Below are 26895 nucleotides of genomic sequence, written 5' to 3' on the forward strand. Positions count from 1 at the left end.
CTTGAACAACAACACAACTGAAATGATTTGTGAATGTGTAGTTAGATACTTAGTGTCGAGTTTGTAAGAAAAGCCTAATGAGAAGGAGAACTGACACAAATCACAGTGTGTGTTCTCTCATCTACCATTCCTAGTCAGGTCTCCAGCACTGTTCTCTCCCTGCGCAGTGGAGCCAGAATGGAATAAAAAATGGGGAAACCCATAGTTAGACAAATAACTTGACATTCTGTGAATTGCTGTGTACTCACTTGTGACTTACTTATTTCATGAGAGAAATTACTATAGCGGAAAAATAATATTCTGACTAGGTAACAGTGTAAGGTGGCTGAAATGTTTAAAGGATTGCTGAGTTCAAAATATATGTGTGATATTTCTGCTGCAGGAAAAAAAAAAAAAAAAAAGGCGACTGAGATCTGTTACATGGAATGTTCTAATTTCCTCTGCTGAGTAATGAACTTTCCCTATATAATGGTTTCTTCATAACATGAACATAATATATACTTCACAGTATTCTTAACCACTCACAATATACTCCTGTTTGTAAAGAGCAATCTTTGAACTTTGGTGAAAAGTATAAGGTTTGTATAAAACATTATTTTGTACTCATAACATGAATATTAACAGATGTCACTTCCCAAACAACTGCTTGAATTCTATTTAAAATTGAAATACATAAAACTTTACTATTAAAAGTCTTCTGCATACGCTGTGTTAAAAGAATTACACAGAAAACAGTTTGCCGGTATGAAAATCTTCCTGAAAGGTTTAAAAAGGCTCAGGTAGCTTAATGTGAATGTACTGTGCCACAGGAATGTGCATACCACAAACTATTTGCTGTTGTACAACCATGCTTTGCAAAAGATTTATCCTGTAAAGCAATGTAAGCCAATGCAATAATTTGGCAGGCACTAATAAGACACCAAGGAACTACCTCACACAAAGGTGAATGACAGCAACTGTTCAGATAATGCAGTAACAGACAAACACATATAAAGTTCTCATATTCATTCAAAAATATTCAATGAAAATATGAAAAAAATACTAAGAATTTGCATTTGGTTAACAGTCTGACTGTAGACTAGATTTTCTAGCACCTGTAGGTTTTTTATGTGGGAGCAGATTTTTTTGTTGGTGGTAGATGGTTGTAAATGACAGTGAAGAGAAAGAAGAATAAAATATGAAAAGCAAAAGCAATTGAATAAATGGAGCTCACTAGACCCAAAGTAAAGATGACTGGGAGCTATGAAGAGAAGGAAGAGATACAACTGAAAAATAATTAAATGGAGTAGTAGTCAGTATAACAGGAGACTATCAGGTTATTCACAGTATAGTATATGTGACAAAGCTTTTGTATTTCTTTCAGGTCAAGAGCTGTTAGTTCTTAAACCACCAGCAATACACAGAAATGGCTAAAGCATTTGAAGAGGAAATATCTTTTATCAACTGCTAGCTCAACTAATCTATCTCCTTGATGATGCTGTTTTGCCAGCTGGTTTAGTTATGAATTGGTTTTTCCTCATTCTATTTATCTACCACTTCTGCACATTACAGGAGGTTTAAGTCTCCATTATATATGAAAAATGTGTTTTACTGAACTATTTGAGAGACAAATACATATATTTATAAAATAATTTCTCAAAAAAACCCAGAGGAAACTGTCAGTGGAATGATGTCTAGTTTAATTTGAAAAATTGTATTTTAGAAATGGGCACTAGAAGTTTCCTATTTATCATATTTTAGTGAAGAAGGATATTACTTGCACTTTTTCCCTTTTTCTTCCTGGAAACAACAGCTCTGCAAATTCAACCTGTCTCAAAGCTAAGTTGTATTATCGAAGATTCACCATCACTAAGGGTTGCACAGTCACCAAGTTCAAATGTTTTTCTTCCATCTGTGTGTATGTACCCCACACAGATGTCAAAGAGCAGTATGCTAGGGTTTACATTTTTAGTACAGTGGTAGAACCACTCAAGACTTACCCAACTATTTTCTCCAAAACATTGTGCCTAGCAAATGGATGCAGACTTCTTCCTCTCACAGTATCTGTTGAGCAATACTTTTAAATTGTGTTAGAAGCATCTCTTTGTGAAGATTATTTTAATATGATTTTTAGTATTATTTTACTATGGTGCACATGATCTATGCATCTTTTATAAAAATTGGTCATACTGCTAAAAAAGGGGGTTGAATCACTTTCTGAAGGCAGTGACACTGTTTCTGAATTAAAGGGGAAGGAGAGAAGTTTAGACTAAAAATGGCCTGTTTGTTTGCTTCTCTGCTCATAATGTAAACAAATGTATTTCTCAATCATGAATGGGGAGAGGTAAAATAACTTTGTCTGGAACTTGCCGGCTTTCCTTCTGTCACATACAGTGCCCTCACTTGCCTTTCTCATTTTCCTAATACTGTGGACAGGAATGATCTATAATGTTTTAACAGTTCTGTGTACTCAACTCTTACCATGCTTTTGTAACACATAATACCTTTGGGATTTTATGCATAAAGTGTGAAAACTACAAAGGTTATTTACTATAGTAAGCTTCAGGGGTAGTTTCATATTCAAATTAAAACCCTGAAAGCAAAATCCCAATGACTAATTCAAACCCAACCAGGACTGCTCCATTTTCAGCAAGTCAGAAAAAAAAGTTCCGTAAGAGCTTCATTATAATCTCTTTTCTAAATTTGCTTAGATTAGCAATGTGATAAATAGGAACACTGAAACCTCTTAAATGCCAGATTACTTGTTTGTTAGTAAATTATTATATCTAATTCCACCCAGCCCATAATGAGTAAGTACCTGAGCTGACTGCATTTGATACACTCACCGAACAGGAAGGATATACAACCTTATAATGGAACAAATGAAAGCTCCAAAAGCTTTTACTATTTTGATACCTCACATATAAGGCTACTTTATATCTGAAAAATCCTCTAAGTAGAATCATTTAGATTCAGAGTTACTGCATTATAAAAGTTTTACAACTCATTGATCTTTAAATGCAAGTTCTAAACAAGCAATTTTACTTGTCAATAATGTTACAGAACAATCTTTTTAGCAATACTTTTTTTTGGCAAAAAATATAGGAAAGGAAAATTATTTAGGGTTGCTCATAGATACAGATAATTTAACTGCTTAGCTACAATGACACAAAAATAAGTTGATGCCCCGTTTTAATAACGAAGGAAAAAATTACATTTGTGAATTTTTTTTTCAAGCAGTCTCAGGTCCTGGGGAAGGAGAGAACAAATCTGGGAGTTAAATAAGCAGTTGATGTCTAACTAATATATGTTGTTTGGGAGAGCTCGACTTCTGTTTATTTTCCTATTTCATGAACAAAGAGATGTAGATTTTGTCAGCCTGAGTGCAGGTTGTGCAATCTTAAACTCTTAAATTACTATTTTTTCTATATTCGGCACTGCCATCTAGTGGATATGACTGCAGTGAGCTTCCATTTCTTACCGAGAATTAAAGGGGTTTAAGCAGATAAAATAATTACACATTTAAAATTGTTCATAAACCTAAAAAGATACAAAAATCATGCTTCAATACTGTGTATTTTTATAACAAAAAAAAAGTCATGCTCAATTTATACTCACATTTTTGACATCACCACATGCAAGACAAACATCCACAATAAAAGTCTAGATTAAAAATAGCTGTAATGAAATAAAGGTTCATTCCTGATTTCATTTATCTTGTTTTTTTAAAATCTAAAATTATTTTAATATTATTATCTGCACCGATAATGCAGACCAACTAATTTAGTGAAAATTTAATATAATACAAATTGTGCATAAGCCTTGTACACAGACTAAAGAATGTGGTTGCAAGTGAAGGAGAGATGGGGAACTTGCTCAGAATTTAGAAAATATTCTCTTTTTCTACATGAAAAAGGCTAAAGGATCTGTTATTTTAAAAATGGGATTTGAAATCTGAGGCAAAAAGAGCAGATAGTAACATGGAAGGCATGTGCAAATGAAATGGTGGTGGGGAATGTGGACTATTTACTGTCAGTTCAGATTGCTGTCTGTAAAACAGCTTTTAAATAAAGTAGCAGGTCATATAGTGGTGGCGTATTTTGTATAGTGTTTACATTATCATGGGCCTGCAGAATTTCTAATTTTAGACCAGAATAATACAGTGTTAGATGTAGCATAAACATAAACAAAATAGACAGCTTCTGCCAAAAGAATTTATTTTGTAAGAGAAAATAAAACAAGTTAATAAAAACAGACAGAGTAACAGAAGCATCAGATAAAATATATGCACATAAACAACAGGGATTTCAGGAAATATTTCAGTACTGGTTAGAATGATGAACAGTCTTGATAGCAGATGTAATCATATAAACATTAAATTTGTATATGTGGTAGCAAATTTTTAAGGTGGTATATGCATGTACCACAAATAAACCTGTATAGCTCACTACTGTAATCAAGAATTGATAGGAATTTACTGAGAAGTTGACTTCTCCATAGGTCCATCCTTCAAAAACTTCCAGAGTTTCATCTGTGTCATTCATCTGACTCCACTAGCTACAGCTGCCAAAAGATAACACTGAGCCCAGGCTAAGCAGGATTTAAAGTAGGTCCAGACATTTGCCATCATCAAGAAATGTGGCAAGACATAGCTGAGGTTGCTGAACGCTCCACTAATGGGTTAAGCTTTGTCAAATGTCAACATTCTTAGCTGGTATTCTGGGGCATGGCTGCACATCAGGCTTAACACACCGGGTCAACATCTGAGTTTCAGCAAGTAGGAGCAGCCCCACTGCGGAGTTAACACCGAGTTAAACTCATTGATGCATAAATCATGTATCCACTCATGTAAAGCACTGGTGCATACACACAAGTTTTAGTATTGTTCCGAGTGGATACATTGGAACCATTTCTTAATGGACTATAGGAGAACCTCTCTGTTCTTTTGGATATGCCAGCAGCACTGTGGGAGTGATGGGATGACATTAGCAGCGCACACAGCAGAGCTCACAGCTTGGCTCATCTCAGAGTCCTGCTGTACCCCACTGTGTATTTTCAGGCAGTAATTCTCTGGCCAGCCTTAACAAAGAAACTTGATGAAAAGGGTATTGAGCTTTTACAAAGTTTTGGGAGTTAGAAATTGTTATTTCCTAAATACATTTAAAATCAAGAACAATTTTTAAATACCTTACATAAAAAGCAATAATGAATGTTAATGTTCTTCCTCCTAATCGTATTTCCTCAACTGCAGTCTTCCAGAAGAGAACCTGCAGAAGAGGTAAGGATTTGGTACCTAACATAACGTCTGTGGAAATTGTGAATATTCATCATCTCAGAAAATCAGCAGATGATTCTCCCATGCTGAACACCCAAAATTATTAGATCTGAAAATAACTTCCTTCTCATATCTATGTTTCCAGTATACAACAGTTAACTCAGGACAATACTTCCTCATATAGCAGAAATTTAGAAAACATTGTGTAAAGTTTGGGTAGTGTACAGATAAAGATGCTTTTCATTAACTGCCATCTAATTTGTGATATCTAATATGATCTTGTACAATTGATACATTCACACAGCATATATCTTAACCTTTAAGAGTTTAATTTTACAAACTTGTTGCTAATGCTACCACCAAAAAGAGCCTTCAGTGCTACAAAAAGGAGAAAGTGTCCCAGATACAATCTAACAGTTGCAGAAAACAAGCAATCAAAAGCTGAAAATTACAACCCCTTCCCCCCAGCAAACAGAAGAGAGTTAAACCATCAAAACAGGCTTTTAGGTTGAAGATAGAGAAAGTTGAAATGTGTTTAGAATGTCTAGAAGCAGTTAAAAAAATAATTAAAAACCAGAGAAAAATAGTAAGAATTAATGAAAAAGTTGTAAGCACTGGAAATGAAATGGGCAAAGGCTTGATTTAAAAACAGGAAAAGCAATTCTGATATGAGTTTTGAGTAATTTGAACAATGGAGAGCTTTCAGAACTAAATGTCTGTTTTCCAGAAAATTATGTCTCTGTAGATACTTTTACTGTATACTCTAAACGGATATATTTTATTTTTTTTTTAGCTTTAATAAAACATAAAGAATGATGCAGACACATTTCTGGAGACCCTCCTCAACATGCATGGGTTGTATGTAACACCTTTCACATTAACATGCTTTGAAGTTTTCAGTGAAATTTTGTGGGAGCATGTGTATCCCTGACATTCTATTAGTCCTGGTAATTTTCTCTGTCATTTAGGCACTTCCAGAAAACCTGCCCCCAATACTTTTTGAATTTGAAAATCAAATTTGCGAAGATGAAACATGGATTCTATTCCACTTTGACAGGACCAAAGTTAGATCAGCTATATTTAACAGCAGGTACTAGAGGGTCCTAAAGTCTGGCCAATATTAAATATATTCACAGCAGCAATCTGTAGTCACATTTAAGGTTGATACTACACATTTTAAAACAAGACACTTAAGGTGCAGTTTATCTGAACCAGTTTTAGCTAGGTTTCCTTTATAATGGAGCCTTAGATGCTATCTATATGTCCCATCCTAATGTAGAAAACTAAAATGCAGTAAATGACTTGCCTGCTTCTCTCAATATAAAAGGGGGATCTAAAATGGCTAGCTCAGCTTTAGAAATTTACTTTCTAGATGCAGAATTAGCCTGTTTTAGAATCTTCTTACTGCATCTTAAAACCCAAATAAAGTCACCATAATATTGCTCACTGCTTGAAGGCAAGTGTACCGAATAAACTCTGTGACGAATGGACGAAAAGATTTCCAGAAAACATTCTGGATATTTTATCACATTATAAAAATTTTTGTATTTTGTATTTTGATGCCCTTGGGCTGTATCTACACTCACTCATGTGATACAACACATCTGTTGTTGCTGAGGACTTGATATCCACACTATATGATTTTCAGAGGTTTTACTTCAGACTTTTGATCCTGTGAACATTAACAATTGATCAGATGGACTACCTGCTGATGTAATTGCCTGATTATTATTACATCATTTGGGACAATTTTTTTTTTACAGTTGTCCATGTGAAGACCACTGCCAAACTGAGAGCCTAACTCATATTTTTTTAAATTTAAGGTCAACTAGATTGATACTTTTCAAATTTAGAGAGAATTGAGCTATTCGGTAAACCTGATATATACATACAGTTTTACAAAGATACAGAAATACGCACTATGACAATTTCTTATTCAATGTAGACTACAGAGTTAGCACTCTTATAATGTCTTTAGACTGATTTTCTGTTTTCTAATGAAGCGCCTCTTTATTCAAGACATATTTAAGCTTGCTTCTGCAGAAGTGAGGAACTGGACTTGACTTTCAATAAAAAAAAAAGCCCAAGCATTATTTTTCCACAACCAAGGAAATGCAGAAATTTAAAAATTTGAAGTCAGTGGTTTTATACATGCACATGTAGAAGCATATCTCTGGCTATCATCCAGGCCTGAAGAAGTTTGTTCTGAAAGTTATAAGAACTGTAGAAGAATTTGGAGACACTTTTCAGAACACAACCTCACTGTACCAGCTGTATATTTCCAATGTTGCTATTTGCAGTTGGAAAGGGGGGAAAAAAAAAAAAAAAAAAAAAAAAAGAGGATACAGGTATGAAAACCCTGTTGCATTGTAAGAGCAGCTGTGTAGCATTTCCATAATTAAACAAACACGTGTGCTGAAATCAAACACAGATTTCCCTCTGGCAGGAAACATACTCCAAATAACAGATAAAAGAAATTAGAATTATAGATATATTTTGAGTGATGCAGCAATTTTATTAGTAATTACTATGCCTAATTTGGTATTTTTCTGAGTGACAATTTTCATCCAATCCCTGACATACTTGAACTTCCTCAGAAACAGAAAAATTGAAATAGCTAAAGGTATAGTGAGCTATTTTAAAGATGTTAGAAAGGAAATAAAAACCATGTACTTAGAAGTATTTTGTATGATATAATGGCACACATGCACATAGGGGAAAAAATTATAGAATAGCCTAAAGAGATACTACATATTTCTTTGCAATCTAGTAATTGTCTGTTAAAGGATGTCCTAAGAGTCACAGAAGAGATAGTTTCTAAAAAGATAATACTTTAAGTTGTTAAAATATGTAAGAATGGATGGGTTCAGGATCATTGCAAATGGAAAACAGATTTCCAGAGAGAAGATGAAAAAAACTGCCACAAGAAAATACAAGCATGAGTTTCTGTTGCATTGCATATCAAATTAACCCACAGTTCGTTTGGAGAAGGAGAAACAGGCGTGAAGAATCAGATGTCTTTCTCCCGCTCTTAGGAATTACAGTAAGTATCCCCCTGACAAACAACTTGCAGAGCCAAGGTAAATCGATGAAAAAATTAGACTTCTGCAACTAACTTTTAATGGTTGTAATACATGTTTTCTCACATACTTTGGAGCCATTCTCTCATCCGCCAGCCTGGAAACAGCTACAAAACATAAGCTGTTTTTGTCTCTAGCACAAGGCTCAGGAAGCGGGCCCACATTTTCCTGTCTGAAAAATGGAAGAAGGTAGACCTCAGTTACTGCGAATAAGAAGCGGGAAGAGAGGGAGCTGCGAGCGCTCTGAGCAGCAGTCCTGCTTAGTCCTGACTCAGTGCAAACCCCGAAGGCGTCTGCACCAGAAGGTACAGGCCATCTCCGACACACGGAAAACGCGTGCGCTCAGAGCACGTGAAGACGTTAAACTACTTCGTCTGCACAGTGATTTTACTTAGTTGCTTCGAGTTAAAATCTTTGTCGCTGTTTTCCGCCAAGGAGACGGCAACGCCAGCGGCGGGCGCCCCGCCGAGGCAACTGGAGCAGGCGGGCGGCCAGGGCCGGGGCCGCTCTGCCCAGCTCCGCCACCACACGGAGCCTCTTTCACTTGGGCAGGTGTTAAAAGCGGTTTACTCGTGGCCGGAGTCGGAAATCCCTGCTGGGAGATAGGGGCAGGCGGCCGCTCTCTCCCCGGCGGGACGGGGACGCCTCCATCTTCTGGGAAAACGGAAACCTCCTCGAACGGGCCCCAGGAGGCCGAGACGGCCCGGGAGAGGAACCCGTCCCCAGTCTTGGCTTGCCCAGCGCCCGCGGAGCCGCGCAGGGGGCGGAGGAGCGTCCTGCGCAGGCACGTCCCGCCGGCCGCGACTCCATTTCGGGCCGCGCAGCGACCCGACCTCGCAGCCCCACGCGGGCGGGTACCGCGCATGCGCGGGAGGGGAAACCCTCACCAACGGAGGAGCAACGCGTGCGCGGGGGCCGCGCGGCACATGCGCGCCGCAGCCGTGCGCCGGCCCGCTGCGGGGAAGTGCGGCCGCCCGGGCTTGCCGTAGAGTGGGCTGTACCAAGCCCCGCTCCTCGGGTGGGGGGGAGGGGTCAGAAAGTGACGGTGCGCCGGGGCCCGCCGGCCCCCCCTCTATCCTGTCCCCTGCGGGGAGAGCCCGGGGGTGGCGGCGATTGGCGCGCAGCGCGGCGGGTGAGGAAAGGGCGCGGGTGGCAGCGCGGAGGGCGGGGGGCCGCGCCGCACCCCGTCCCCGGTAGTGGCGGCGCCGGTGGAGGGGCGGGGCGCGAGGGGCGAGTGGCTTGGGTAATGGCAGCGCTGTGAGGACGGAGCGGGGCAGGGACCGCGGCCGCAGGGCAGGGAGCGAGGGAGGCCGGCGGGCGGGCGGGCGTCGCTGACTCGAGCCCCTTGCCGCCAGGTAACCCCCCTCGCTCGGCCCGGCCCGGCCCGGCCCGGCCTGGTCGCGAGCGACGCCGGGTTGAGGGGAGGGAGCCCCGCGCGCGAGGGGGAGGCGGCGGACCCCGTCCCCGCGCGCTGCGGGCGGCCCGGCCGGGCCGGGAGCGCGTGGGGGCGCGAAGGGGCTGCACCCCCGCCCCGGCGGGAGCGTCCGCCGGCCCCTGCTCGCCGGCCCGCGGGGTCGTCCCGGCCGGCGCCTGCCGCTCCGCCGGGCCCGCCCCGAGCGCCCGTCCCTCGGCGGGGCTTGTGTGGCAGCGCCCTCCCTCCCCCTCTCGAGGGGCGCCGCCGGTGGGGCGCCAGCCGGGTCCCGCCGTTGCCTGGCGGGGAGGGTGTGGTGCGGTTCTCCGGCGGGGCCGGCCGTTTGCCCTCGCTGGGTCCTCGGCCAGTTTCGCTTTTGTTTTGGTGGAGAGGGAGGGAGGGTGGGGAGCGCACGTCCCCTGCCCGCGGCCTGCCGGAGGCGCCGCGGGGCGCGGGGCCCCCCCGCTGCTGCCGGCCAGGATTACGGGCGGTGTGTGTGAGGGTGCTCGACCCCGCTGTTTACATGTTTGGCGCGGGTGCTCCTGGCCTTGGCTGTTCACCCACCGCCAGCTTGTAACACTGTTTCTTAAGATGGTTAAATAGGTTGGGAATTTGGGGAATGTTTTGACGCTGCCCAAAAAAATGCATTTATTTGTGTGAACAAATACATTCAGTCTGACAGCGCTATGTTTTAAAGAATTGAGGCTATTGAAGCAACATCCTTTCATTATTCTTATGCATAAATATGTTTTAACAGTATCTGCTTACCTTAGGGCTTGTCAAACAGGTATGGTTTCCCACCCCCTGAACAGCATAAACCCTAGGGTAGATTTTCTGCTCTGCTATAAGTTCTATCACGGAAGTTACTTGCATCAGTACAAAGACATTTAATATTCTGAGTTGGTGAGCTTGTGCACTGCAGACACTGAAGCACAGTAAACCCCCAGGGTCTTACAGAAAAAGTTACACTGCATTTGTTAATATGTCTATAAAACAAGTTTAAATTCATACTGATGTGAAACCTGTAAGAGAATGCCAAATAACAGTCAGCTCTCTCTTTAACTCCAGAATACCTTTGTAAATATGTGGGTGCATAGTGCTTCAGGTATTATTAGGTTTTGATGATACTGAACATAATGTCACTGATTCTGTGTGATGTATTGTGGGGAGGACTTTTTCTTCACCCTTCCTTCCTACCCTCAGTTTTGATTACCTGTGAAGGAATGGTTCTTTTACCTTTGGGGTACCAAGTGTGTTTCAGAGAGAACAACCTATAACGTAACACTCAACTAAGTATGATTTTGTTACCACAAGAGTTTCTTAGGAGTCTTAAAATTTTTTTGGACCATGATTATTTTTTCTTGGGGTCAGCTGAAAATACTCTTGTGTTTTCCAGAAAAAGAATAACACTAAAGCTTTTAGAACACTGCTGCTTCCCCCCATCCCCGCCCCTCACCCCCCCCACCTCCTCCTGCTCTGCTGTTGTTTACTTCTGCTGAGGTTCATGTTTCTGTGAAACATACATCAGTTTGTGTTTTTCAACCCGTTTTCTTTGATGGATATATATATATTTGTTTTGTCAGTTCTCTCTGATTTTCTGTGTAGTAAGGTGCTACTGACAGACATGGATTGAAGAGTTTTTAATATTTCCAAAAGTGGAATAGCCGTGTTGGAAATAGAAAAACGTAGATGTTTCTACTGAACTGAAAATATTTATGCACTGCTTAGCGAGCTTTAGTTCTTCTTAAAAAATTTTTCTGTTCATAAAACCTCGGATAATACCACTTCCTTGATATTACTTAGTTGCTACTCAGCTTCTTTATGAAATCAAAGGAAATGTGGGTTGGGTAATACATTGATTATATTTTAAACAGAAACTATTGTGTTGCAGGTAGAGGAAAACAACTCTGTGGCTCCTGGATTCACAGCAGTTAAGGAGCTTGGCTAGTTAGTCAGGGTGGCGTTTTGCATGCATACAGTGTAAAAGTTTTATCTAGTAGGTTTTTTTCTTACACTGAGAGGCAATATATCCTGCCGTTTAAGAGAACTAATCTCCCTGAAAAAAAATTAAGAGCCAGTAACGGTTAAGCTAGTAACCTGGTTGCTAAATAGTTTTTTATCATGACATTTGATTCTCTTATAGAGGTGTGCCTTTTGTGCTAAAAGTGTGTCACTAGCTTTCTTTTTTCCCTTCCGACCTTGAAAATTTGGGAAGACAAGTTGAGACACTTCTCCATCTATTTAAAATTGAAATAGAAGTATTCTTTTCACTTTTTGTTTTGGTCTTACAGTGTTGTGATTCTGAGCAGGAACTAGACTTGCTTTGTTCGTGGAATGTCACACATCATGTCCTTTCTAGATTAGATGCATAGGACAGACAAATAGAAACAAAGACGAGGCCTTCACAGTTGTGTCTCTCGGGACCTCTTTTTTTACATTACCTCTCTTTTTCCCTAGATTTATTTCAGTAATTTAATGTTTTTCTTTCGATAAATCTCTCGAGTATTTTTGATATGAAATTACTAATGCAGCTTCTGTATTTTCAAGCCATGTCTTATTTGAAAGAAATCAGTATTTGTCCTGCTGCACAGTGCAATAAGCTGCACAAGCTCTGCATAATGCTCTGTGTTTGTATGTGTTTTCTTTTTGTCATCCTGATAAAAGCTTTTGGGTTTTGTGGCTTTTTAAATATAACACCTAAGATGTCTTATGAAAGCTTGAGGTGAACATAGGCTACAAACTGACAATAGTAATTTTAAATACTCTGGTAGTATGTTCACTGCACTCCTGCCCCAAATTCTCTCAGATACAGCTGAAATAGTCTTTGCATAAAAGTGAATAAACAAAAATTTACAGGACAGTTGTTTTCTTCATGTGTCACTGTTAGTGGGCAGCTTGGTAAGGGGACGAACTTCATGTTAGATTAATTGATGTTACATTACAGGTTATTCATGCAACATTAATGTTCCATTCCATAATGATAAAAAAAGGGCCTAGTGAGCTTGATTTTGGAGGGTTGGGAAGCAAAGTGGGTTTTCTTCATGTTGCTGTACCATGGTGGTGCAACAGTGTACAAAGTTTAAATTTAAAAATTGAAAGGAAGTGTTATTTTTTTTAAATCATTGTGCAATGTTGTCTGACATTTAATTTTTCTACAGATTAACACTAAAGCCCCACAATGTCCTTGAAACCACGAGTAGTTGACTTTGATGAAACATGGAACAAACTTCTAACAACAATTAAAGCTGTTGTTATGTTGGATTATGTTGAAAGAGCAACGTGGAATGATCGCTTCTCGTATCCTTTAAGTGAAAATCTGACTTAGTGTGTTTGTATGATGTGTTTAGCATGGAGTAGGCCTGTGTTACCTAACGCTTTTTTGGTCTTGATCAGAAGCTTGTTGTAAGGTTGTATCTGTTATTAAGCCAATGGGTCAGTGAATATGTTGAAAGAGATGAGAAATTCTGCATATTTGGGAAGTAAACTATGTGAAAATCACCACAGTAATAAAAAGTAAACTGGTCTGAGTTTTACTCACTTTTAGTAGTTTTAATACTTACTTTATGCTATAGCTGTTCACAAGAATACATGCATGGAATTCCCCCTAATCTGATAATGATTTTTTCCTGTATGCTTAAGAGTGTGTGTATCAGGGGAAACACCTAAGGCAGAGAATGCACATCTTTAAATCTGGGGAGTGTGGGGCGGTTGTTCTGTTTAAAGACGTCTCTTTTGCACTTCTAAGTGTACTGATGACTACCATATTGGACATTTCCATAGCAAGGGTTTATAAAAAAAGCCTTCTTCCTGTCCCTCCACTGTTATTGTTTCTCTATTCCTGACAGTTATGCTATGTTTAAAAATAATTACATTTTCTAGCTGTGATCGTGTAGTCTTACTGTTCAAGTCACAGATGTACATATATTGTTGTAGTGGAAGGTTTGTATTTTACATATGAAATAGACTTGTAATTTTTCACAAGTTTTATGTTTCAGTGAAGTTCTCTTAAAAGAAGTGTAACTATTCTAACCATTTATACTGTGCCCTGTGTCTGTGCATCTATTAGCCATTACAGTGTGGTGAGTAATGAGAGAATTTTAAGGGGCTTTGCAGCTGTTCTGCAGCAATTTGACTGAATTTGGTGTAATTATAGGGGGTGAGGAATGGTTTAGACTTATTTATTGATTTGTTAATTCTTCTGGATGGAAAAAGAAGCTCCTGAGAAGATTCTTGTACACAGATTTTTACAACATAAGCTTATTCTGTATCCAGGAGCTAGACTCTAAAGTCTCTTCTCTTTTTGAATGTGTTACCATTTCTCAGAATTGCTTTCCTATGTGCCTGTGTTTTGTGTGTGTGTATAAATACATAAAAGAAAAATTTAGTCCTTGTGAAGCCTTGTACTATGGTACAATAATCTGTAAGGAGCTCTTTCAAACTTTGTAATTAATTTCTGAGGGCATGACTCTTCACCTTGTCTTAGAGTCAAGTTCAAATTACTCCAGAATTTGCAGACTTTTCAAATTAATTAGTTGTACACTTATGTGCTGACAAATTATGCTGTAGTCACTCTTTCTAAGCAGTTCTTGGGAATTACATATTTCAGTCTTCAGCAAGAGGTTAACTTCTGCAGCTTAAAGCTCTAAACATTTAAACAAGGGCACCTAAATTAGATTTAAATCTAAAATATAATTGAATGAGATTAATTGATTCCTCTTGTCACACTATTTCACTTAGAACTTCTTACGTGGAGGCCTTGTACACAAGTCTGCTGTTGATCCGCTTTTGGGCTTTATTACAGTTGATTGAACGTCAGAAAGGGAACACTCATGAATAGCAGACTCAGGAAGCAGTCTTGGAAGAATCAGTTGGCATGTAATTCTTAAGACCTTACTTACTATCATCTCTTAATTACGGTATTTGGAAAGTGACACTATTAGTCTCTAATTTGGCACAGGCAAGAGCCTTTTGGCCTATTCTTTATGATTGAATGGCTTGAGGAGCTTGTGTGACTTGTAACTTCCAGATTAAAAATTGATTGATTAGTACTTCTGTTGCCTTTAACCAAACTGTGTACACAAACTGCTCACTAAGTAGTCAACAACTTGGTGAAACTGATAGTTCTGTATAGCTGGTGTGAAACATTTTTCCAGCTTTTAAATATATAGAATAGAATCACAGACTGGTTTGGGTTGGAAGGGACCTTAAAGACCATCTAGTACCAACCCCCCTGCCATGGGCAGGGACACCTTCCACCAGACCAGGTTGCTCAAAGCCCCGTCCAACCTGGCCTTGAACACTGCCAGGGAGGGGGCAGCCACAACTTCTCTGGGCAACCTGTGACAGTGTCTCACCCCCCTCACAGTGAAGAACTTCCTTACATCTAATCTAAATCTACCCTCTTTCAGTTTAAAGCCAATTACCCTTTGTTCTATATAAATAAAAATAAAGTATTAATGATACATTTTCAGGAAGATGTGGCATTTAAAAAATATGTCTTCTTGTTCTTTTGTTAGCTTTTTATTCTCTGTTAAATTCTAAACATCTACAGAGATTTTAAACGATTGTCAGTTGAACTCCGTTTTTCTTGCTGCTTAATAAGCACAATAAAAAGGTGACATGATTTGAACTGTGTGTAAATTAAATTCATACAGGTTATTTAATTGATTATAGTACCACTTGATCTTTGTAGTCTATAGTTGAAACAATGATGTGGAAACAGGATAAGATGCAGCAAAGAATCATGTTTTCAGACTGCAGCAGTGTATTCTAAGAAGTTTTCTTTCTCTTGTGCTGCTTAAGACAGCTGAGATGAAATGGTGTATACAGACTAATAGTATTTTAGGGATGAGGGCTTTGTACTGTGCATATTCCACTTCTAGAGCTAACTTCTGCCTCACTACTTCCCCAGAACTTGTTTGTCTTGAATATAGTGTTTTCTTTTTAATGCTGATGGTAATTTTGTTAAACATAGCTTGTATCTCAAACTTGAAATGCTAGAATGGCCATGAGATGGGAACCACAACTGTTTGAGAGTTAAAATCTTCTGGAAAAGATCACTTGAAAGACCTTATGTCACTTTATTTAAACTGTGAGTCATCTCAAGCCACCTTTGACCTTCAGATTTCCTTTAAGGTTCTCTGCAGAAAGAAATGTGTTCTGGAGTTGTTTCATTGTCTGGTAAATGAGTGACAGTTATGTCTCTCTATTTGAGATATTGTTTACAATAATTTAATTATTATTAATGCTTTATATAACTTTCAAGACTTTGCTTCTAATTGTTCAGCAGGCTAGGGAGTTCTAGCTTGGTTAGAGACTGGTAGTTCATCTGTAGTTTGATAAACTACCTTTTAGCAGTAGAACTTTTTTGAATGGGTAGATCAGGATCTTCCTGTTGTTCTCTTGAGTTTTCCACCAACCAAATAAATAGGATGAAGAGTACGCAGAGAGGAAGGTAGCCATACCACAAACATATTTTACAAATATGCAACATTGTCACCTGCTTTTTTCCTTTTTTCTGCATGTTTGTTTTCCCTCCTCTAATCCCCCATATTACAAGGATCCTATGATGAACCAGAAATTTAAACATGTATTTTAATATAAGAACCAGCCCAAAGAGAAGCAAGAGTAAATGAAGTTCATATGAACATGATTTTTTTTGAGTGTGAATCCTCAAGTGCTCTGTGAATTTTGATAGTGTTGCAGAGGAAAACAATCACAGAAATTTTCCAAAAGCTCAACTTTGGTCTTGTAGAGAAGATCCATTCAAAACCTTCTGTTAATATATAGTCTTAAGTAGAAGCTTTTTTTAACCCCGAGGACAATGTTTGTGAGCTTTTATGGCTTTGGATACAGTATTTTCTTGTTGATGGTAATTTATTTTTTTTTCCTCAGTTTGGAATTGCTTCAGTTTCCCATTGCTGGGTAATGCCCCTCAGATAGCAACTACTGGAGCACTTAAATTGCACAAGGCTTTTGATGTTCTTGTTCTCAACACAGAGTGAAGGCCCCTAAGCAGCAGTTTGGCTTCAGCTTTGTTTGACCTTTCTTACCCTGCAAACTACATGGTGAACTGGAAGGACAGATGGTTTTCACCATTGAAGTTAAATTATTGAACAGTAAAGGCATCTTCCTGATCTACTGAGGGACAACAACACAGAAAATGTGCTTCAAGTTTATGGAGTAAAATACCAGTGATGATTAATGATTCTTCTCCACTCAACGGCGGTTTTGGTGGTTTGGTTTTTTTTTTTGAGATACATAACATTTTAACACTACACTTAAATTTGTATTTTGGACTGAATGATATATTTAGATTAATAAACTGATACAAATCAAGCAAGAATGTGAACTTTCTGTAGCAAAGCTGCTCAGTAAGGTGTTTTTGAGATTCATGGTAGCTCTTATTTGTAGAAATCCCAGAGAAAGTTAGTATCCAGTGAGTAGAATTTGATGCTGATATTTATCATTTGGTTGATACAGGAAAACATGTGAGGTGCCTGTAGAAGTGCTTCTGTGATTAAGCTGCTAGTTTGCATACCTGCTGAAATTAATATTTCAGTGAAGAATACTGTATTCAGCTTTCTTCATTTACAAGAAAAATTGACTGTTACCTACAATAAGGAAAGTGCATTTTCCTGAAGGACTGCAGATACTATTTATTTTCTTAAACACCTTTAGTACAACTAAGAAACTTGTTTACAATAGTCAAGTCATCTGGACTCCTAACTGAAGCCTAGGGCACAGAGGCTAGATAAATTCAGAGATGTTTGCTGCTTTTGTCAGACAACATGTCATTATTATTTTCTTGTGCTGTTTTGGTAAAACTGCCTATTTCCTTTAACTTTGAAGTAAGTTGTCCTTGTAGCAGAGATCCATAAGTTTTGGTGATGCTGATAGTGTAATTGTGGATCTAAAGAAAAAAAAAAGTCCCCTTGCATCTAGCTTGCAAAGACTGCTAATTCTGGAATTTACTTTTTCAGAGTAAACTCTTCAGAGTCTTCACTTGCACAGTGAAGAGACTTTTGTTCTAAATTAAATTGAGGATGTGTTTGACTACAGACCATCTTTAGATTGACAAAATCGAGGGTGGGTGGGGATAGATGGGGGGACAGGGACGGATGGGCATGTCTAAAAAAAACCACCACTAATTTAATACTTTGTTTTGAAATTTTGTAGGGAATAACTTTGTAAGTTGGTGAATGCAATGCTAGCTACTGTTACAAAGCAGTGAATATTGCCTGTTTTGTTTGTTGTCTTTCCATTAATGCTTCTTGCAATTCCAAGGAGAATTCTGGTAAAGATGATCTATATGAATTAAATAGCTGTACTTGAGATTAGACTCTGATTAAGCTCTCAGAGATTCCAGTTGCCAACTAAAGGCTTTTTCTGTTTGATTGTCCTACATCAGTATCTTCTCTGTTTTGAGGACTCCTTCTATACAAAAAACGAAACATGCTTTTGGGAAAAACTGTGTGATGAAAGCTTGATGCTGTTCTGTAGACTAAGCAGGTGATCTGTCAGTAGTCCTTACATGTTTTACCTCCCCTTACACAGGCATGTGTGGACTAGAGGAAAGCAGATCTCTTGTCTTCTCTTAAAGAGCTTATCTTAAGAAGTAACTTATACTGAATCATTATTTCTACCATGGCTGGTTTTATAAAATGCCTAGACTTAGTGGAGAAGCATAATGTTCTTAAATAATTTTTGCAGAACTAGTTTATTTCCCACTGTTGTTGACCTGAAGCTTGACTTAATCCTCACTTAACTTTTCTGAAAGCGAAGTTCTTAATCATAAATACTTTTCCTGACTAAGTATCAAGTGGCTTTTTTTAAACTTGATATAAACTGTAACAAACCAAAGGTGTAGCTGTGCAAGATACTTCAGGGACAAAACTATCTTAAGGGGTTTAATTGTGTGCTGCTGCCCATTTAAGTGAGCTTGTGTGTGACTGTGATCTAAACAGGATTACTGAAATGATATAATGGTTAAAAATAAATCAGTTTTTTAGATCCACACCACCATTGTGATGACTTAATTTCCAGTGTTGCACAAAATTGTTTTACCTGTGGATATGGGGGGAATATGCAGGGGCAGTAAATTGTTTCGGATCTTGGGGAGGAAAACTTGAAGTCAGCTTCACTTCATCTTTGCTCTGCTCTATACTTGGTTAATCACATTCTTAACCTAATTAGTGCTTCTTTCTGTTACTAGAAAAGTGTCTCAATTTCACATTGGCTGCAGATACAGAGGAAGAATTTTGGATGAAAGCTGATTTTTCACTTTGAGATAATCATTAATTATTCATAGAAATCAAGTAAGTGGTAGAAGCCATGTCAACATGGGGCTACCAGAAGTGCCAGAATCTCAGTTTTAACATTCCCTCACCTTCCACCACTTAAAATTTATTATTGACATAGAAAACAGATTCTTCACAAACCAGGACTTACTCTACTTTCAAAAAATGATCCATTTTATCTTTTGTGCTCAACTGTAAAAAACCAAACCAAAACCAATCTAAAATGCATGTGTGGGAGAAAAAAAGGTTCTGTAAATCTTAAATTTTGTTGATGTACTTTCACACTTGAAGCAGATACAAACCTTGACTCTGAGTCCAGAGACATTTACGCTTTGTGTGTGGCCTATCCTGAACCTCTTGGAGAGAGACTTTATACTGAGACTAAAATTTTTTTGGAAAATCACGTACGCCATTTGCACAAGGTAACCTATACAGTTACTGATATACGTGTAGGTATTGTTTATCCTTTTTTTACTTTAAGGAGGGGTTTTGTTGGTTTATGTGTATGAAGGTATGCAGATTCTGTGAGACTGAATCACATATGACAGAGTTCCAGAGACAGAACATATATATATCTAAATATATAATTTAGATAAAATACTAATTGTTGGCTTGAAAAGTAAGCTCTTTTCTGTTGAATGCTTATAATCAAACAAGTTGCAGAAATGTCTTCATTTTCCAAATGTGCTATGGTTTGTTATTAGCCTTCTGTCACAGCATAAAGTGTCTACTTTTTGCCTATTTTTTGTCTACTTGCTGTTTTGGAAACTGATTTTATATATTCTACTAAAAGCTTTGGAAATATGTGGGGAAAAAATTACAGAAATGCTTGGGAGGGGAGGAAGTAATGACAATATTATGACAAATAACAATACTTGTATACCTATATAGCTGTGAATTAACTCCTGTCTTATCAGCTAAGATGCCTTACTTCAACAGAATCATGATTGATATGTCGAATATATAAGATGGTGAACAGCATCTCCTTGTTTTTCAGTAAAAAGAGAAGTAGATTTAAGTAAGATGTCTGCCTGCCTTTGGTGTCTTTATAGGGAGTGAAGAATTGCAAATTCTGGATAGTATGCTAAATAGCTTAATACTGTTTTTTTGAGCTGAGGTACCTGTGTATTTGGCAAGATAGTTGGGGTATCTTAATGGGTAGTTCCACTGGTTGCAGAGAGGATACCTCTGACGCTTTGGTAGACTAATTCAGTTCACTAAACTGGCAGACAACTCAGCCAAAAAGGTTCTTCCTCATTTATTTGGTGAGCTGAATGAGCTCATTTAAGATAATCAGGCAGGTGTCAGCACAGTAGAAGCTGTGGGAAGTAGCGGAAAGTGTACATCCTTTTTTTTAAATAGGCTATACACCATTTATCTTTGAAATACTGTTGGAAAACCTTTACAACATTCATACGGCAGAGGAAAGTGCTTTCAGTTCTGTTTTGTCTGCTAGCTTTCCTCTTTTACATTGTTTTTGCATAGCCTTCTTTGCTGCTTGAGCCAAAGTTTAGAATTACATACTGTAGAGAGAATTATAATTGAATTCCTAGGATCTCATCCTCCTTCACAAATCATACTAATTTGTTTAAATTGTTGAACTTACTCCTTTGAAGTATTGAATATATTTTGAGAAATTCAGTTCATCAGCAACTTCTTAGATGATAATTTGCTTAAATTCCAGAAGATCTGCATCTAGATTTACAAAACTTAAGACATGTTTAAGTTTGCACAATTCAGTACATCAGCAACTTCTTAGATGATAATTTGCTTAAATTCCAAAAGATTTGCATCTAGATTTACAAAACTTAAGACATGTTTAAGTTTGCACATATCTGCACTTTAAGATTATTTTATTCTAGGATTCTTGGTAAGTATAAGGGCTTGTCTAACCAGTAAGGCATACTAATTTTAAACAGTTACAGTTAGGCAATTCCTTCATTGTGCGTGTGGCTGCATGAACTTAAAATTGATCTGTGTCAGTGGGGGAATAGTTATATGAGTTATCCCACCCGTATGATGTCAGAATATGGACCATGCTTATTCAAGGAAATACTAATACATTATGGAGACTGTTCTTAAATGCGAAATAAAACAACTTCAAATTTTGCAGCTGGTTTGCCAAAACTTCCTAGAATGAATGTTTGTTAGTCTTCTGGTCATTGCAACAATGTTATTTTTAGACTGGTTAAAGATTTAGGTGTGGTCTTAATTTTGAATCTGTGATTGTTGTTCCAAAATTAGAATCCTGTTACAACTTTCTATGTATTCTCTTTTCATACTGATTTTAGGGGGGGGGGGGGGCGGGGGGGTGTCTTCCTTCACAGAGAGTTCTGGAAGCTGAAGAACAAGTACTGGTTATGTATCACAGATACTGGGAAGAGTATAGCAAAGGGGCAGACTATATGGACTGTTTATACAGGTAAGCTTTGCAAATGAGTTGTTAAACTTTTGAAATTATTACAGGGATTTGCAGCTCAAGTCCAAGAATGTTGCTTAAAGAGAGCAATTGCTGAATATGCTCCAGGTCAGTTTTGGAGAGAATATAGTTGTGGTAGCAGAACATGAGAAGAAGAATAATACTTCAACAGGTTGCCACTGAAGTAGTTATCTAAGATGATTCCTACTACTCTTTCATAGTAATATATTCTACCTCTGTTGTTTCTGATGTAGCAGTGCCAGTTGGTGCTAATGAACCCTGCAGTGACGTAGCTCATAATCTTAGGTGGTGTTCTACAAGAATGGCATTGTACTGAAGTGTCCGGTTTGAAGCAGAATGATTTGTTTCAGAGCTTAGCCACGTACCTTGGCAAAAACACAGCTGTCCCTTCTAGAATAGCTTTTCAGATAGGGCTCTGTGCTCTTTGTGTCTTTTCAGGTGAACGCTTGAGCTGCAGGGATTGGAGAGAGTGAAGATTATGCCTTGTTTCTTTTCTGAGAACTTCAAAAACTAATAGACTGTAGACAGGCAACAAATTTTACCTTTTTTTCAGTAGTTTACAGACAAGCCTACAAATAAAAATGCAACTCACCCCTGATATTTTTGTACTTCTACTGTTTCCTGAATTGCAGGTGTGTTTTATTGCTACTAGTGATAGCTTAAGCATTAAAACTCACCCATTCATGAGTTGCTAAATCACAGCTATATTGAGATGGCTTTGGATTTATGAGGATTTGGATTTTCATTCCACTCTGACTGTAGGTTGAACATTCTAGTGTCCATTATGCAGATAAATATAAGTTATGAGGCACTGTTAATATTATACTTATTTGATGGTATGATATGAGGATTTACAAAGCATTTCAAGACTTTTGGTATTACGTTAGGAGATGTATATGTGATCTTGTAGAATTTAATAAATTACCTCTAGCAGACTGGGAATAAATGTGATGGAGTCTATCCTGGGCTTGCAAACTTCAGTTCCAGAATGTGTTACTGACTTAACTGGAGAGTTGATATGGGGGTGTGGGAATCTTATTTAATGTGTATGAATCTCACTGATTCTGCTTTGTGTAACAGTTTTTCTGAGTGCTTGAGTGCTGCTGGTCCTAAACCAACAAAAAAATACTTCTCTAGCAGTTTGAACCTGATTTTTCTGTTTTACTTTTAAATGAGCTAGGGCATTTTCTTTCCAGACAGTTGTTATTCACAGAAACCAACCTGTACATATATCTAAGCTCTGTAGAGTGGTATTCATGTATCAGTGAAGGCATGTTCTTAAACTATGAAGTTACTTATTTCACAGCAGCTCTGCCCATTCTAACTTTTCTTCCTGCTTTGCATATGGTGTTTTGTTCCAGAAAATGTACTTGTTAAATGTTCGGTTGGAAATAATTTTACCTTAAAGTTATCTACTCTTTCTTTGTGTTGAAATTCTGAATTTAGTCATATACTGTCTTGTAAAAGTCTCTAAAGAGACTTCATGAAAGTATGATTTCTCTTCAATGTTAAAACATACATTGTAATGGGAACTGAAAGACCCTCTCACATGAAGACAAGAAACAATTCAGTGTTTGATTAGTGGAGTCACTTTTATGCACTGGAAACACTTCATTAAGTGTTATGTCACTTTTTTGTTTTTTTAAGAGAACGGTTTAGGTGAAAGTACTTCTGAAGTCCCGAAGAAGATACTCTGGTTTTTATAAAGCAGTTGGAGTTCTTTTCTTACTTGCACACCTGCTCTCAAAAGAAGTATCATAAATTGGTTGACTCTGTTGTATCTCATGATCTAATTTGTATAATTCTTCCAGCAATGAAAACCAATTAAGCTTTACAGCTAGAAATGTTACTTTAAAATGGATTCCTTTAAAATTTCAATAGGCTCGCACCTCTGCTTCTTGAAATACTACTAAAATGTGAGACACTTTACTTTTGAGCAAAATTTATAAAATGTACGACCAATCATGTGACTGGCAATGCAGTCAAATGTGGGGTTTTTTTAATGTTGGTTTTATTTTTTTTTCACCCAACCCCCAGGATGAGTTTTGCTAGGAAAATAAATATGGATTCAATTTGAAAACTGAAATCCCATACATGCTTGACTAAACCAAGCTGATAAAACTGATGGAATAAGGAACACTTCCTGTTAAATAAATTTATTCAGTTGTTTTTGTTAGTTCCAGTGGTAAACATAGTAGATAAAAACTATGCAGGACATTGGGATTTATCGGTGGCTTGGTGCTGTAACATTTCATAGGTAATTGTAAAAAAAAAATCTGGTTTGTGTACCTTTATTTCAGGTAATGAGGGTTTTCTTATCCAGCAAATTAAAAAAAAAAAAAAAGTAATTTAATTTCAAACACAGCTAGCGTTTTAAAATCTGCTCTTAATAAAATGCTGAAAACTAAACACACGTAGTACAGCTTTTGCTTTGTTCTGTTTTGTTTTTTCTTTTAAACACTTGTAATAATACCAGCATATTAATCTATAGTAATTTTTAGTTCTTTAGGCTTATCTTAGTTCTCTTTGTAGTTTTATGTGAGACATCTTCCATCCCTTTCAGGATTAAATTTCAGCCAGTTTTGTCATGATGGGAATAATTTGTATTCTGATTCTAAGCATAGTATCATAGTAACCTATAATATAGTTCAGACTGATATCAGTCCCAGTCCCCTTCTAATTTTTTGAGAATTAAGAAGCTGTTGCTCTTAATTTTGCTTAGTAATTATATAACTTAATAAATGTGGCGAAGATTTAAACAAATAAGTCCCATCAACATTTGAAACTTAATGTTAATAATATTTTTGTATTGAAACTTATTCCACTGAAGGAACTGCATTAATTTTAGTCCATAGAATTTGGTAGACCTGAAAGGTTTACTTCTGCATCAGATATTTATTATTGGTCTCATCACTTTGATAAAGTTGTTGGATTCATAATATTTTAGCATCTGTAGTGCTTTGTCATGATGAAATGGCTTTTATTAGTTAATCCTCAAATTGTGGTAGATGACTTGAACCCTGTTTTACACATCTGTGAACCAGCAAATACTTTATCTGTGCTTAAAAGTGAATCAGAACAGATACTGGATTATGGATATTTCCAGTGCTGAGCACTTGTATGTGTATAGTACTAGACACATTAAAACATTCTGCTTGTATAAAGCACAGTGGTTCTGCTGCTTTTAGTATAGCTCTTGAGAAGTTAGGTTTTCATTGAAACGTTTAAAAAAAAAAAGTAGGTGTGAACTAAGTTCTAAAGGCCATCCATTTCAACCTTATGCTCAGAGTAGGGGCTAGCTTCAAAGTTAAACCAGGTTGCTTAAGACTTTTTTTGAGTCACATTTTGAGCTCCTTCAAGGGCAGATTTTGCTGCCTTTATGAGAAATCTATTTTAGTGTTTGATTACTCATTCTAAAAAAATTTCCTGTATGTCTCTTTGCAATTTGTCATGCTGCAACTTGTGTCCTATTGCTTCTTGTCTTTTCTCTGTGTTCCTCTGAGAAGAGTTGACCTTACATGTCTCATGCTCTGCACCCTAGCTATTTGAGTTTTCTCTGTACTCTTTTTGTACACATTTGCCCAGATTGGTTGTATTTGGGTACTCAAAAGTGGTCATAATATTTCAGGTATGTCCTCACAAGCTCTGAGAGAACAATCACCTCCCTCCACTTGCTGGTACGCTCTCGCTAATGCAGTCAATGAGGTGGTTGGTTCACTGTCAGCTCCACAAGACAACTGCTGACTTAATATGCACCCATGAGGAACACTGTTCATAACTGGCCCCTGTACAGTTTTAACACTGCTAACCATATGAATGCACATGGAAATTACTGAAAACATTAATACAATTGGTAATTCCCGTTTACAGTCATTTATAACTTTGTTATATGGCTGCGTCACATTGTTGCTTGCAAAGCAATTTAATTGTGCAAGTGTTAGGTTGAAGAAAATCTTGAAAAACAAGGTAAATGCTTCTGAAAACTAACTGTAATAATTAGTTCTAGCTAATTGGTTATGTTTTTTTTTAATTGCCTCCTATACATCTGAACAGTGAATGGTATTGCTGCATAGGGTTTTTATCCATTTCTTTGCCCATGAGTACTTGCAGTGGCCTGTAAAAATCATTAGCAGGGTTCTCTTGGTGCAAACTTCTGAAAACAATTTCCTCTGCACATGGTCAGGTGTATTCCTGTATACTATTCTGTTAAGACTTGGATGCCATTTTGGGGATCAGTACAGCAGTCTGACTATGTGTGTAGGAGGCGGGGACAGGGGTGGTGGTGGAGGAGGAGTGGTTACTTGGAAGTTTCTTACTTATCTTCGGAGACCTTTAAGGGGAGGAAAACCATCTGAATAGAAGGTGTCTGCCCATTTTACTTAATAAGGTATGGTACTTTTAGAAATGCATATAATCTGATGTGGTGTTTTGTGGTCTTACATTGGGAATCAACAAAGACTTAAAGAAGGTAAATTCTTATGGGCTTATCATGGAGAACATAAGAAAATAACTGGGAGCTGACTTGAGGCAGGTATGCTCTTAGGTTTATTACATTCAAGCTGAATTTCACAGTGTCTATTTTGCCAATGCTAATACTTCTTATCCAGAAGTATGTTATTCAAACTATTAAAACGAAATAAATCTTTAAGAGAAAAAATATACATCTAATATTACAAACCATTGCAAAGTTTATCCTCAAGGACACTGAGATGAAGAAACATTGCTTTTGGAATGTGGTCACTGTGTCTAGAATAGTAATCTGTTGTTAAAGTATTGTCTTTGGTCGATCTAAATAACATGAAAGGTACCCGGTAACCTCTCCCTGTAATTATCTATCCATCTAATTGTTAAACTAGTTTTTGCAAGTTTGTTTTTTTTTTCTAAATTCCTTGTAAAATAACTTATCCTTTTATTTTGCTGGATTAACAAGTCCTTTATATCTGAAAAAAATTGCCCACAAAAATATTCATGTGCCAGACATTTTCCTGATATTGTTAATTTAGATGGAACAGTCTTTCAGTATTCCAGTCTAAAGTAGATATTTCTTTTGAATAAGCCTTGCAACACTCTTCTAAATTCCAAACGTCTAAATTTCTTTACAGAGTAGAAGCTTGATGGGTCTGTTTTTGAGGTTTGGGTACCAAATGTATATTGCTTTACTAATACAATGAAAGGAAACAAACCTCAATTTTCTCATCTTGTTTGCCATTTTCCTTGTCAGATAGTAAAGCATAAGCCTGCACAGGTGCACTCTCAAGTAATTGGGCCTGAGCTGGGTGATCAGGTATTTCAAATTTTCACCTGAAAGTTTTATCTCAGTAGTAACAAGAGTCTATGGGTAGTTTCTGGTATTATCAATTCATGCTTAATCCTTGTCTCCACAGTAAGTTACAGGTGAACCTTATGGTCTG

General features: G+C 37.8%; 1 protein-coding gene across 3 annotated transcripts in view; it reads left to right on the top strand.

Moving 5' to 3' along the window:
- The first annotated feature begins 9357 nt into the window (after positions 1 to 9357).
- The window catches only part of CUL2 (cullin 2), a 53922-nt gene continuing 36384 nt past the window's right edge, over positions 9358 to 26895 (top strand). For 2 of the 3 annotated variants that reach the window (XM_074899988.1, XM_074899990.1), the window contains exons 1-4: positions 9575 to 9689; positions 12904 to 13042; positions 19364 to 19466; positions 21372 to 21466. In XM_074899988.1, the coding sequence (XP_074756089.1) occupies positions 12924 to 13042; positions 19364 to 19466; positions 21372 to 21466 (317 nt within the window). In that variant the 5' untranslated portion in view covers positions 9575 to 9689; positions 12904 to 12923. Of the gene's footprint in view, positions 9467 to 9574; positions 9690 to 12903; positions 13043 to 19363; positions 19467 to 21371; positions 21467 to 26895 lie in introns of those variants that run through there. The other variant, XM_074899989.1, reaches the window with a different exon arrangement.

Source organism: Athene noctua, chromosome 2 (genome assembly GCF_965140245.1).
Source record: "Athene noctua chromosome 2, bAthNoc1.hap1.1, whole genome shotgun sequence".
NCBI lineage: Eukaryota > Metazoa > Chordata > Aves > Strigiformes > Strigidae > Athene > Athene noctua.